Here is a 12,763-nt window from a genome sequence, read left to right as displayed (position 1 = left end):
ATTCTGTGAAGAGGATCTGCTCCCTTTTTCTTTCCCTTTGCCTCTGTGCTGCGCTGTGCACATGCATGTGGCAGTGTGGTGTCCTGTGATTATGCGCATTCTGAACTTTCGCGGCCACGCGCAGTAAGGTGGCTTCACACACTAACCAGGCAAGCAGCTACTCCCAAGCAGAAGATTTGAGGGGTTGCATTCTGAATGTGAAGAGCAGTCTCACTGCTAACCGGTACTTTCAGCTGCTGTAGACCCTGTGTAGGACCAGCTTGTGTTTGAGCTTTCCCTGAGGGCAGGTTGGTGTTTCAGAGCCCGTTTTACAGGTGGTGCATTTTGATTCGAGGTAAGCGGAGAGCTTTGGATGAGATGCAGCCTGCAAGCTTCTGGCTGGTTGTGAGACATCTGTATATTGAAAGCATTGTCCTACAAGGTCCTGGTTACTGCCTAGTTTTGTCATGTGCCTGGCCGCAACCGCAAGAAGCCCCATGCAGAATCACGATTTCTGACTTCTTGTTTAAGCAAGTTCAGTCTATGAGATAGTGCCTGAGGGGGGGAAATACAGTTGTGGTCTAACAGATAAGACAGGAAAAGAGCAAGAGGGGACCTGTCAAAGAGAGACTAATGGGCTTGCTGGAGGTCACACAGTAGGCAAGTGGCAGAACTGGAAATAGACTCTGAATCTCTTGAAACACATCCTGGTTGCTAAATCACAGTCATTTTGCCTAAGTGCCTCTCCTGGTTCTGACTGCTCCTTTCCCAGGCCCATTGTCGATGGATGTTTTAGCTTACTGTTTATTTTATTCTTCCTTTCTCATTACGAGAGAGGAATGGAAAACCATCTTGTACTTCTCGGGCTGCATCTTGGAAGCATCTGTCACCTATTTTAGAGAAGGAAGTTCCCCTTCTGCTGTTTTCCTACTTTAAAATAAACATTTTCCCGTAGGATGTGGGTACATCACAAGTGGAGACTGCATTGCAGTCACAGCCCCAGCCTGAAGAGGGGGGGCTGCACCCACATGGTGGTGTGTAGGAAGCTGGCACAGCAGGCAGCGCTTTGCAAAACCACTGTATGCCCCAGGGCACCCATCTCCAATATCACTCACCCTGCCTCGCTTGTGTGTATCTGTTACCATGAACCAGGTCCATCTCAGTGTGATCATCAATGTGCAGTACTGGATTTTTAATCTCTTCCTTCCAGCACTAGCTGGGGTCAGTCCAAACCCAAGCCAGAGACTGCTCCATCTCTTGCTTCTCCAGGAAAATGTTAGTGTTGGTGCAGAGAAGAAAAGGTCCTTCTCTGCCCTCACCCTTTGCCTTCAACTCACTTGTCAGCCCCACAGTTCTTGGTTTGGGCCAGGCCACTGACGCTTTTCCCATCAAAAGGCGGATCTAGTCAATATCAAAGAGCTTCCATATCAGATCCCTTCTGTTTCTACAGTGTCTATTCTCTAAGCCAATTATCTGTTTATTATTTTAAGAGTCCTTGTTATTTCTGGATGCTCATTGATGTCCAGGCACTAACTCTGCCTTCCTCTGTGCTTCCCACTGGAGCTTCCATCTCCACTACTCAGAGGTCACTTGGCCACCCTCCTGCTGCAGCTCTGGCCTTCTGTTATCAACCATAGCTAACCTAGCATGCCAGCAGGACTTTCGGAGAAAAAGCAGCATTCCTCTGGACCCAGAGAGACCTTTGAAAGAGTTCACTTTCTCGTCTCTTCCAGCTCTGAGTCCTGGACACATTGCTGACTCTGTAATCCTGTAAGCATCCTTCCCCAGTGGCCCTGGCAAATCCAGAGTGGAAGACATTTGCTCCATGTCTTCCATCCAATTGCTTCCCCCTGGAATCTTTTTTTGGATGTGAAGCCAGGTTCATTTGTTCACATCAGCATTTGGGAATATACTCATATGTCCGTCCATCACTCCCCTGCCTGATAACTTCAGCCAGTTTCAGCAAAATTTGACAGTAAGTTAAAAGTCTTAGAGACACTACATTCCTTTCATGCAAACAGGCAGCTAGAGAGAGAAGGAGTAACCCCAGAGAGAAGGAGTAACCCCAGCATGAGCCTTGTTAGACATCAGAGAATCCAGAGGGAAGTGGACACTTGAGAAACACACATCGAGATGGCAAGTGTCACTGCTTTGCTACTCAGTGACCAGTTTGCTATTCACTGTTTTAATTGAAGGCATTTAACTTAGGACATTAGGACAAAGCTGGCCTTAATAATCTCCTCACAGCTAACGTCTGTGTGTCTGTTTCCTGCCCTGTTCTGGCCCAGGTATCTGCATATAGACCACCTTAAATCCTCTGGGAAAAGAGGGAGGATAGGTTCGGTGGTTCTGTCAGTCATTGGGGCAAACATTAAGGTGAGGATAGCAGTAGGGTGGTGACTCTGAAGTGTCTGCAGGGGTTCCTGCTTCCCACAGCATCACCCTTCACTTCTGTAGATGTTACTTTTCCTCCTGCTTTGGGGTGCCAGACTCTTTCCAGCTGTCACGTTAGCATCTGCAACGTGATGTACTTGGTACCACTGCAGCAGCAGTATACAGTTTGTCAGGAATCAATGGATTCATTTATTGGCCAATTCCAAAAACCTATGTGTGGGCATAGCAGCAGGTACATGCTAAAGCTACTAACGAGTCCTTTCAGCTTCGTGGAATAGTTTGCATGTATGGAGTGCATTTGCTCCCTGGTTTCATGACAGGGAGGCTGGGGTGATTATACTGTAGTAGAGCAAAAGTGTCTGGTCCCTTTCCAAGCTCCTAACAACACAGGAATTCTCTCCAATCATAACCCCTGCATTTCTTGCTTAATACCTTGAGTGTCTGTGTGCAGCACTCTGTGTTGTGTACTCCACGGTGTGTACCATCTGCAAAGTGAACTGGGTGATACAGAGCAAACCAAGGATGCTTTCTTAAGAGTCTCAACAAAGGTCCAAGAAGGAAATTCCATTGAAACGTGCAGGAATGCGGAACGTGTCTGAAGTTTCAGTTTGCTGAGACCTCTGTCTCATGGCAAGACCTGAGGAATGTAGGATTCACACTGAATTTCCACTGTCAGGCAGGGACACTGCAGGAGAATGATCCCCAAACAGACAGAGGACCTGCATCTTTTTCAGCCAAGGGACTGGAAACAGAGCAGAGTCCTTCTAATATTCCTGAATGAGGTAATTTCTCTTGTATTTGGACCCTGGAGCAAAACCAGTTCGGGTTTTGGCAATAGCTCCTTGTTTTCCCTTCGGCAACTGCCAGAAAAGAACTGGAGAATGGAATCACATTTATTTTATTTCCATTGTTTTCCTCTGCTGCTTAGCTTCAGCCTCAGCTCCTTACTGCCTGCAGGAGCTGCGTGGGAATAGCTGGAGCTGGTGGCAGAATCTTTGTACTTGCTACAAGAGAAGCAGGGAGATAGCCTGTGTTCAAATTCAGACAGAGTAGATTTTGGACTTTCAAACCTTTCATGTGTGATCAGTCAAAACAGAGTGGTCTTCTGGCCTGCTTTACCTGCTAGATACAAGCCAAACCTCAAAGGAGAGTTTGGGAATGTTGATTTTTCCTCCTTGCAGTATGAGAGAGCGCTTCATCTGCAGACAGTTCTCTCCTGGGGAAGAAGCATTTCCTATTCTGAAATGAACAGAGAACTGAGGTTTTCCTTCTATAATTAAGAAGGCTCCAGCTGATGCCCCTTTTTTGCTCTTTGCTAAAAACTGAGTTTATCTCCTCCCTTACTGTGAGTTTTGAATGTTTTGCTAGACTTGTTTTCCTTAACTTACACAGTCACATGCTCTGAGAAAACCTACTCCATTGCCTCTTGTAGGAAATGCCACTTGTCTCATGAAAAGGCTGCTTGACTGATTTCTGCCATAATTTTACAGATTATTGACACATTTTTCTTAAGCTTTTGTACCAAATTCCAGAGTCTTCTGAGCTCCTGTGCTCATGGTTAGAAGTCAGAATAAGGAGCAGGGCAGGCTACAGTGATAATCAGAGAAGTGGGAATCGTTTGTCAGTTAAAACTGTATTTCCAGAGCTGTAGGCTTATGAGAAATTTGTGAATCACCACCAAGTTGTCCAAAATCAAATGCAGAAAAAGAAAGGAGCCTTTAGGCAAGTGCGGAACTAAAATGAGAGAAAAGAGAAATAAGTAAACAGTGAGTATTCAGCCTAGTTTGGATTTAACTATCTTAGAACCACTGAGCAATATTGTATAAAACGGTTCATGGTTCTGTATGATTACTTTTTGAAATAGATAGATGGGCATTAGATTAGAAAATACTGAAATGCTGCCAGAGTTGGACAGAAGGTTAAAAAAAGCAGCACACCTACTTGTGTGGCTTTTGTGATTCTAGCCATTGCTGTGGACCATGATGAATTGCTGTGATGTAGACCTGGGCCAAACAGGAGGAGATTGTAGGAAAGCCTTTAGCATTAACAGGTAGGATAAAAGAGTAGGGAGCTGCTATACCTGCCTTTTTGTTCTGATGAGCAACCCCTACTGTGCGCCAATTAGTTCAGTGCTGTGCAGAGTTTCAGCAGATTTAGAGCAAATCTGAACCTGTCTCCTTTGAAACCGTATGTTCTCTTTGTTTGCCTTAGATAAGCAATAGCAGTGTTTGCTAGAATTAAGTGTTCTTGTTTTCATTAATATTTGGGGGTTTCCGTTATATTTTCAGCGAACCGTTTCCAGAGGTAGGCATAGGCTAGCCAAGAGCTTTGGCAGTGGTCCTCTGATTACTCTTAATGCAAGAATTACATACCTCAGTGCCCGGTAGCAAATTTGATAGAAAGGAATATGTGGTCATACCCCAAACAATGTGAGCTATTTGCTAAAGTGTACCTCGCTCAGCTATGGTAAATGGAGAGTGCTCTAATGTGACCAGTGTGTCAGGGAAGTCACTGCTGGCTGGTCTAACACTGGAAATCCCTTCTACCACCAGTGCAAGGTGTGCTGGAGAACATCTCCGCAAATCCTCAGGCTGCAGCCCCCCAAATGCTTGGCACTGAGTTTCATCTAGCTCCAAGGAGACCTTCTTTGTTGGAGTGAGAATATTTAGGGGAAAAAAAAAAAATCCCTCAAAGAGCAGCCTACCATTGCATTTTGGACCTGAACAAACCCAGACAGCTTTCATTCTCTTCTCAACGTTAGCTATAAAGCCTGCAAGAATCTCGAAGCACTGTATTACTCTAAGAAACCTTTACATTAAGAGCTATCTGGGCAAAAGACTTCAACAGGAATTATATCTTCTATGAGGGAGGTTTCTTACTGGTGTAAATAAGCTTGCTCCAGGGCTATCTTAAATAACCCCACAGACCTCGGGCACGGTGCCCGAACGTATGTCATTCTCCACGTGTGCGAAAGTTTAGCGAGGTCAGACTTACTGCATGTGCCAGAAGTGCGTTGTGTGCAGCTGGACCCCCTGCATACACCATGCAGAGCTGCCCTCTACATAAGCAGCGAGCCAAATTAATTGGACTGTTTGTGTGCACATAGAGTAACTCCACAGCATGTATACTGACAGTCCCAGCATCTGGAATTACACCCAGTATCCATCCGTGGAATCCCTTTCTCAGCTGTCCCGGGGCAAATCTGCTTTGAGGACAGGCTTACGGCTACGTCAGTTCGGTCTAACTGTCTTTCTGTTGTTTTTCATTCGCTTCTCATTGTTTTATAGTCCTTCTCACCTGTTATCTCTGTCCTCTTCGGTCCCCCTTTCTCCCTGCTCCATGGCATAGCAGGGAGAAGCCATGCACGCAGCACCTCCTGAGCCACAGTGGAGACCTTTGGAATTCTGCACAGCTTTTATAGTGCTTTGAGCTCACCAACAAAGTTTTTTTTACCCAAAGAGCTGCAATTTTCCTTCCAGAAAGTCCAGCTGTGATATGTATCCAGTTCAGCCAAATGAGCTTCCTGACAGAGTGCATTCCACAGCTAGCATTTGCTCACCCAAGGAAACCACCCTTCGCTATGTACATGGAAGGGTTTTAATGCTGCTGTTCCGTGGCAGAGTGAGGTATTAGGCAATGACCCTAATAAATGGTCCCATTTTTTGCAGAGCAAAAAGCACTGGAAAGTGAAAACTGCATTAGAAAACACCATTTCACCCCTCCCAGGAAATCCTTTCTTTATATGGGAATAGTCAAGCCTCCTCCATTTCTGTTTAATGTCTTTATTGATGATCTCGACAAGGACATAGGGCGTATCATCAGCAAGTTCGCAGATGACACCAAGCTAAGCAGGAGCGTTGATTTCCAGGAGGATAGGGAAGCTCTACAGAGAGACCTAGATAGATTGGAGCATTGGGCCAAAATCAATGGCATGAGTTTCAACAAGGGCAAGTGCCAGGTTCTGCACTTGGGCCACAACAACCCCATGCATTGCTACAGGCTTGGGGAAGTGTGGTTGGAAAGCTGCCTGGAAGAAAGAGACCTGGGGGTTCTAATTCACAAGCGGCTGAACATGAGCCGGCAGTGTGCCCAGGTGGCCAAGAAAGCCAATGGCATCCTGGCTTGTATTAGAAATAGCGTGAGGAGCAGAAGTAGGGAGGTGATTGTCCCCCTGTACTCAGCACTGGTGAGGCCACACCTGGAGTATTGTGTCCAGTTTTGGGCACCTCAATCCAAGAGAGATATCGAGGTGCTGGAGTGAGTGCAGAGGAGGGCAACAAAGCTGATGAAGGGCCTGGAAAACAAATCCTATGAAGAGCGGTTGAAGGAGCTGGGACTGTTTAGTATGAGGAAGAGGAGGCTGAGGGGAGACCTCATCACTCTCTACAACTACTTGAAAGGACACTAGAGAGGTTGGTGCTGGTCTCTTCGCACAGGTAATTAACGACAGAATGAGAGGGAACGGCTTCAAGCTCCAACAGGGTAGGTTTAGACTGAACATTAGGAAAGAATTTTTCACAGAAAGAGTGGTCGGGCATTGGAACAGGCTGCCCAGGGAGGGGGTTGAGTCACCATCCCTGGATGTGTCTAAGAGCCGTTTAGATGTGGTGTTGGGGGATATGATATAGGGAAGAACTTTGTAGTGTAGGGTAGATGGTTGGACTCGATGATCCCAAGGGTCTCTTCCAACCTGGATGATTCTATGATTCTAAAAGGAAGGTTCTTGTTATTTAGGTTAATTAATAGCTAATTGCGTTGCTCAACAGTGGGAGCTGGGCTAGACCCCAGGCCAGGAGCGCTGCTAGTTAAGCCTGAGTTGAGAGCTGTTAATCTGGAGTGAAACTTGGGTGTTTTGATGCGGTACCACTGCAAGGGAAGATTGGTGCTCGTGCTGCTGAGGGAGTTGCCGTGTTTGCTTTGCCCGTGTGGGATCGGCATGATGTGTGTTACTGTTAACATTTATAAGCCTGTCATAAGTAATTAGCATACGCTTTCTACTTTTAAATAATCCTTAATAGCAACTTTTATTCCTTTGAATGACCTCCAAAGAGGAGCCTTGCAGATAGTCCAAAGAAAGCAGCCCCAAACACCTCTCTTTGGAAGCCTTGTCCTCAGAAAATGAGACACAGAGGCCTTTGGAATGGTTTTCTTTCCAAATGTCTGCTGGTTTTATGGAGGCTAATGATGTAAGTGAGAAGAAGCGTCTGCACTTTAGGTTGAATTCAGACATTTTCCATGCTAAAATAATTCCAGCTGCTTCGTTTGCTTCCTTCTCCTGTAGATTCCTTTCCGATTGATGTATTTCGTACTGACAGTTTTTACAGATATTGGCACTGGCCAAACAGAATTCCTGACCAAAATCCAGACAGGAATTTATTGTAAAATAGTGTCTGTCTTCCGTAGCCAGCTGCTGCTTATTTGGGGTAGCAGGGAAGGTGGCTTTAAATTTGTATTTTAGTTACACGAAGTTAGTTTAGGGTTTATTTGCATTTACAATAACTACAAGGGAAATCCAGGTTAGCTGTCATGTATGGACCTGCTTTGGCAGGGGGGTTGGACTAGATGCTCTCCAGAGGTCTCCCTTCCAACCCCATATCATTCTGTGATTCTGTGATATGGACCGTCCGGATTAGTGGAAGCAGGAGAAGAGGAGTGAATGAAGCACAATGGAGTAGTCCATCTCTACAGGGAGCAGTAATGCGTGCACAGAACCTCAGATTAGCTTGTCCTGGCTCCTTAGTGTAACAGGAAATAAGCTGTAAGGTAGCAAAGAAAAAGGTCTTCTGGGTCAGAACCTGACTTTGTCTCTCATCCCAAGAGCAGCTCTTGTTTCAGCGAAACTTTGAGGTTTGCTCAGGAGTGGTAATAGAAGCTGCAGTGGCCTTTGAGACTTATTCCATAGCTGCAAAAATACCACTTCTTCCTGTCTGCCACTTACAACCTGCAGTTTACATTAACAGTGGAATCGTTACATTTTTCACCTTCAGTTATGCAGACAGTCCCAAAATTGGCCTTCGCACTCTGAAGCAATCCAAGTCCTTCATTTCTTTGGACAGTTAGTCTGGTGTATTTTACATGTAATGGCCATAGGAATATAATAGTCCTATTATAGGTACATACACTTACAGCTTATGTCGTAAAGAAATCCTGTAATACCTTTGAGAACAAATGATCATCATGGCCATAGCCTTTTTTATGATGGCAAAAATCAGAAAAGAAGGAAAATATGCCATTTGTGTAAGTCCATATTTTAACATACATGAAGATAACAACAAATCTCAGGCAGCAACAGAGCTCCACAAAGTGGTGGGACCCTTGTGAGTACGAATGCTGTAACAATTCCAATGTATAGTAGCTGTGCAAGACCTATTCACGCTTATCGTGGTTTATTGGAAGTACAGCAATGCGTCGTCATGCTGAATCTTGAGCATGTACAGGAGAAAAGAGAAATCCTTCCAAGACTTATTCTGTTTTATCATGGAATTATCTTTTTGGCAATTAATTCCTATGTGAGTCTTGTAAGAACAAACAAGGAAAAGGGAACTTTGCATTCAGTCACCAATTAATGCTTCACAGTTGGGGAAAATAAACAAAGACACACACAAACACATAATTTTGCAAGTCTTTTTGCAGCGCGCTTGACCTTGTCTCCAACGTGGATTTGCATAGAGCATCCTGGGTGTATGGAGTTCATTGCAGGCTTAGGTTTGCAAAATGTCAGAACCAATAATCCTTTCCTTGACTCTGGAAGTCAGACTCTCCCCTCAGTTGTCCTTGGGGAATGAAGCTAAATCATTACTCTGGATTTGGGAGCAATATTTGGGTAAAAAGTTTTTCCTGACTGTGATGGAAAATGATACAAGTGCCTCAGCAGCCTTGCATTCATGAAATTGTGGTGGTGCTTATCATAAAATTAGCAATACCTGCTTCTCTTGCAAACGGGCTTCTTTATAGCCTAACTGGAAGGATGTGAGCACCGAAAAGTGGCCAGTGATACACTATGTGCCGTTGTTTTATTTGTGTTGAGAGTTGGGAAAATAATAGCGTAGCGTAAAAGTTTAGCTTTAATTGTTTATTGGACTAAAACCAGTTTAAAAATAAGAAAGAAATCCAGCTGTTATAAAAAGATGTGTTGTTTGAGGTAGATGAACTTTCATTCTGGGAACTATTTTCTTGTCTGCAGATCATTTGCAGGAATGGACTGATGTTTTTGCTTTTCCTTGTATACAAATTAGAACAAACTGAGCAATTAAGAATTGGCTACCAGCCCAATTAAGGAGGATCACTGCATTTAGTTTTGCTGTTTGACCTCAGCAGCAAAGTGGTGTGGCTGACAATGTACCTGCACTGCGCAAAATCAAAGTCTGCTGGACAAACAATAGCAATGTCCATTTCTAAAGCATCCTTTAAAAATACTCATACTTAATTTCTTGCTAAGATTGATCTCTGCCAGGAAACTTACAGTCGGTTACTGCTTTAAATAATAATTGGTTTTGGTGACAGTCAGTTGAAACTCAACTTCATGTAGGGTTTCCTTGCACAGAAGGTGCAGGGAGGAATACAATGGGCTGTGTTACCTTGGAGTGGCCTGAAGATCGTAATTGATATTAGGTGGTCTGAAGATTTACAGTTCAGTCACCCATAGCACCCACCCCACAGCTTCTAGCTGCCCTGATGCTTCACTGGAGAAGCCAAACTTCCCTAGGAAGAAGTCTCCCTCACACAGTAGCCCCTACAGAAATGCCTTGAGAGACTCCACCGGAGTGCTCCCTTGACGATACTGCAGGTGATAATTATTTGAGAAGATCATATAAAAATACCCAGAGGGCCAATGATTAAGCTCCCCAAGAGAAGAATAGGAAACTGAGAAGTGTGAACCTAGCTGAGGAACAGGATGGGAGAGGTGACTTTACTCCCTGTAGCCTTTTTTTGTAGTTTTAGGTTTATGTCACATAAAATCATGCTTTTAAATTAATTTAGGGCTTAAAGATGCAGGTGAAGGCCTTTGATTTAGAGACTCCAGAGCCTCTAGAAACGGCAGTTAAACAGCTCCACAGCTTCGAAGACCTGTGTCTTGGTTCTTGGCTTGGACCGTGGGTGTAATTGTGACTCTGCCATGGAGATGGCTACCTCGGAGCCTGTGATGTGCCTGGGTACCTAAGTGACGATACCTTTGTGCAGTCCTACAGACAACAAGTTGTCTTTTTGCCTTCTTTGCCTCAGTGCTAAATAGTGTTCAGCCTGTGCTAGTGTAGATGATACGTAGATACCAATGGCCTTCAGCAGGTGAGGTTCAGGCCGTGAGATTACCGACTTGTTTCCTTCACCAAGATGAGTAAGAGTAAGAAAGAAATTATGTGTTTGTGTGTGTCTTTGTTTATTTTCCCCAACTGTGAAGCATTAATTGGTGACTCAATGCAAAGTTCCCTTTTCCTTGTTTGTTCTTACAAGACTCACATAGGAATTAATTGCCAAAGAGATAATTCCATGATAAAACAGAATAAACACTGACAAAGCCCATGTGGAGGTGGAACAATTTGAAATGCTGCTAGGTCCTAAGATACTACTCTAATAATATTCCTCCTTTGGCAACAGGGAGTAGGCAAAATATTACCTGTGATGTAATGGTTTGACTTGGTGTTTATAGCTTGCAAGCCAGTGTTTAGCAACCCAGCAATTTAGGATTACAGAATTATCAGCCGAGAGAAATATCATTGCTTGAAATTGTGACATGGTTTTATAAACTTCCTTCTTTTACAGATTCGGTTAAACAGCAGAGGACTTATCTATTCTGTTGGTCTCCTGCTGGCATCTGTCTTTGTCACAGTATGTATATATAGTCTTTTGTTCTTCATTTCCAAAAGAGTGATTTGTATAGACATTTTCTTCACCTGTTTCTTTCTCACCTCCAGCTGTAATAGTGGTTGCGAAGTCTGTTGTTATGGGATAGGAATGGTCACTCCTATTGTAAGCTTCCCAAGAGGCACATTCTGGCACTATGCAGAAGCTATCGCTGTCACAAATGGCTCTCATATTTGTATGCTTTTCATGGGAGGAGCCTGGGAGATCCATTAGTAATCATTAGGTACTTTTCACGCTAGAGTTGAAGCAGATCCTTTGATGTATGACTGGATCCGTTCTCCTGTTGGACAGGTAGACAAAGTGCTGTTTGCTTTGGCCCTCTGCAGGAACCTTCTGAAATACAGCAGAGACCAGAACAAATAGTGCCTGGATGTAAAATCATAGAATAGTTAGATTTCTGTTGAAATCAGTGCCTCACATTCCTTGACCTGTCCAAGTCCAGCATAGCAGAGTAGAAATGATAGAGAGAAGAGGATTTATGTGACCTCTTCCAAATCTTGAGACCAGCTGCTATAGGGAGTCCTCCTGTGTATTGCACGTCAACAGAATTGCCTTGTACACGAGAGTTTAACCTTTTAAGAGGTTTGTGTGGGAGCAAACTAAGCAAAGTCAAACACAGCCTTAGACTGTGTGGCTCTAGATGGAGATGCAGAGGGACACATGAAGCATTTTGAGTGAAGAAAAAGGAATCTGGCCTTTGAAAATATTTCTGATTGAATTAAATTGGATTGTTCTTAAAAAAAAAAATCATTGCAGAAAGTTAAGGCCCTTGGGCCAGGAGTCAAGGTGATGTAAGTTGGTGTGGCTGCAGTGAGGCTACTCTGATTTACTTCAGCTGTGGTCTTCAGCTCACTTGTTGCAGTACTTGCATTGTGATTGCTTCCAGGTGACCATGATCAATAAGGGAAGAGTCATCTTGGTGCTCCTGTAATTGAGAAGGGGATTTACCGCTTTATTTGAAATGTTCTGCTGTCGTGGCTTACTCTGTGTTTATTGTAGGTTTTTGGCGTCCACATGAACAAATGGAAACTGGATAAGAAGCTAGGGTGTGTGTGCCTTTCCCTTTACGGCATCTTCCTGTGTTTCTCCATCATGACAGAATTCAATGTTTTCACTTTTGTGAACTTGCCAATGTGCAGAGATCACTAATGCAGGTGGCAGACTGTCGGGAGGAACTTCCTTCTTACCTGTGCAATACAAACCACGGCTGGCATCTCCTGAATGCGGTGCACCTCCAAGTCGTGACGTATATCCTGTTCACTGTTCATAGGACCCGTGGCCCCATCTAGGTCTGCCCTCTCCCTGATGTCCCACAACCTGGAAAAATCCTGTATCGATGTGAAGATTATTTTTTTTCAACATTCATGTGATTTCCTAGCTCAGTTTTTGAACAGTGTGACTGGGACTCTAGATGAACTGGCTGCTAACTGGCATCGAGCCAGGCAAAACTGGTCTGCTACAATTCCTTCGTTTTTTAAGTTATTTGATGGAAGACTAATCTAATTTATGAGTTAAGACTATTGCTACA

General features: G+C 44.2%; 1 protein-coding gene across 1 annotated transcript in view; it reads left to right on the top strand.

The window, feature by feature from the left end:
- Window positions 1-12,384, top strand: part of SLC24A3 (solute carrier family 24 member 3) — a 170,813-nt gene extending 158,429 nt beyond the window's left edge. Inside the window, exons 15-16 of the mRNA XM_074168275.1 lie at window positions 11,134-11,199; window positions 12,235-12,384. Coding sequence (XP_074024376.1) covers window positions 11,134-11,199; window positions 12,235-12,384 — 216 coding nt within the window. The remainder of the gene's footprint in view (window positions 1-11,133; window positions 11,200-12,234) is intronic.
- The last annotated feature ends 379 nt before the right edge of the window (window positions 12,385-12,763 follow it).

Source organism: Numenius arquata, chromosome 2 (assembly GCF_964106895.1).
Source record: "Numenius arquata chromosome 2, bNumArq3.hap1.1, whole genome shotgun sequence".
NCBI lineage: Eukaryota > Metazoa > Chordata > Aves > Charadriiformes > Scolopacidae > Numenius > Numenius arquata.
This window is presented reverse-complemented; position numbering and strand designations above follow the sequence as displayed.